Source organism: Arachis ipaensis, chromosome B04, assembly GCF_000816755.2.
Source record: "Arachis ipaensis cultivar K30076 chromosome B04, Araip1.1, whole genome shotgun sequence".
NCBI lineage: Eukaryota > Viridiplantae > Streptophyta > Magnoliopsida > Fabales > Fabaceae > Arachis > Arachis ipaensis.
The window spans coordinates 18,099,648-18,101,138 of record NC_029788.2 but is presented as its reverse complement, the minus strand read 5'-3'; the positions used below and the strand labels follow the sequence as shown (position 1 = coordinate 18,101,138).

At 35.9% G+C, this 1,491-nt stretch overlaps 1 protein-coding gene across 1 annotated transcript; it reads left to right on the top strand.

Moving 5' to 3' along the window:
* LOC107637650 (flowering-promoting factor 1-like protein 3) lies at positions 117-653 on the top strand. Its single transcript, XM_016341032.2, has one exon. The coding sequence runs from the start codon at positions 294-296 to the stop codon at positions 633-635; it is 342 nt and encodes a 113-aa protein (XP_016196518.1). The 5' UTR covers positions 117-293; the 3' UTR covers positions 636-653.

The window sequence follows — 1,491 nt, the reverse complement described above, 5'->3', positions numbered from 1 at the left end:
ACATGAACTTAAAAAAAAAAAAAATTATTTCAATTCATTCTATATATATCACTATCCATTGAGTCCATTCTATTGGAATCTATATGATATACTATACAAATACAACATTCAACAAATTAACCAAACACCGCCCTCTCTCAAACAAACCCTAAAATTCGAACCCCATCGTTTAATTTATTTCATTTACCTGTTTGTGTGTATATATATATGTAACACCATACTCTCTAGCTTGCAACGCACACAAGCACTCTAAAGAAAAAGACAATAACACACACCTCTAACATTAATAAAGAATGTCTGGCGTCTGGGTTTTCAAGAACGGCGTGGTCCGGCTCGTCGAGAACCCAGGCGCAGACGCCGTGGAGGGTGGTGGGCGGCAAGCATCAGCCGTAAGGCGCAAGGTGCTGGTTCACAGGGCAACGAACGAGGTAATCACCAATTACGCCGCCCTAGAAACCAAGCTTCGCTCGCTGGGATGGGAGCGTTACTATGATGATCCAGAGCTTCTTCAGTTCCACAAGCGGTCCACCGTGCACCTCATTTCTCTGCCTAAGGATTTCACCAAGTTCAAGTCCATGCACATGTATGACATAGTCGTCAAGAACAAGAACTCCTTTGAAGTCAGGGACATGTAGCCCATTTATACATACATAATTTTGAAAGGTGTAAAACTTTTTTATTTTAAAATTAACTCTACTTTTATATTTAAAATTTTTTTTTTCGCCTCCTTTTTTTATTCCCAGGTAAATCATATCCTTAAACTTAAAATTTTTTAATTTTATTGGTATACATATGGCCAAGAAAGTACCCATATCCGGCATGGAGTTTGAGCAGGACGGGCAGGCTAAGTTTCTAGATGGTCATAGTGGGGGATGCATGATGGGTTGTTTCTCTATATATTTTCAAAGTAATTGTATGTGTCATTGATTTGTGTATCAGTTGGTGAAGTTTGTGGGGTACTCTTTGATTTGGTGAATGGTGAAAACTGGAGAGTACTTAGTATATATAGTGAATGTCATTTGTGTAACTGTGTGTGGTTGTGGTGATATATGTAATTAATCTTTCTTTGTACATCCTATTGATTATTTTTATAACTTAATTATGTGCTAAATATATTCCCAGCCCAATTTGATGTACTATATATGTAATTAAATATATATAAATTGGTGAATTTTATCGTATCCTCTCTAAAATAAAGGGTAAATTATCCTTTGTAATATATATATATTGAAAGTGATTTACTAGACGAGTTTTATGACATGGAAAAAATCTTTACGAATACAATTGATGCACTTGAAGGTAGATAAGAGCTTATGGTCTGTGATGATAGAAGTCATAAAGACATTCAAAAAGATTCTTTAGATCCTCAAGTCATAAACACAATTAAAGACACTGTTAAGGACTAATCCGTCCTGAATTTGAATTTCATTTAGAAGTCTGCAATTGGCCGACAATAAGTTGCTACACATACGAGATAGAATTCAAACCGCC

Bases quoted from the DNA above. Each gene is read 5' to 3' on its own strand.
- LOC107637650 (XM_016341032.2), top strand. From the start codon at position 294: ATGTCTGGCGTCTGGGTTTTCAAGAACGGCGTGGTCCGGCTCGTCGAG.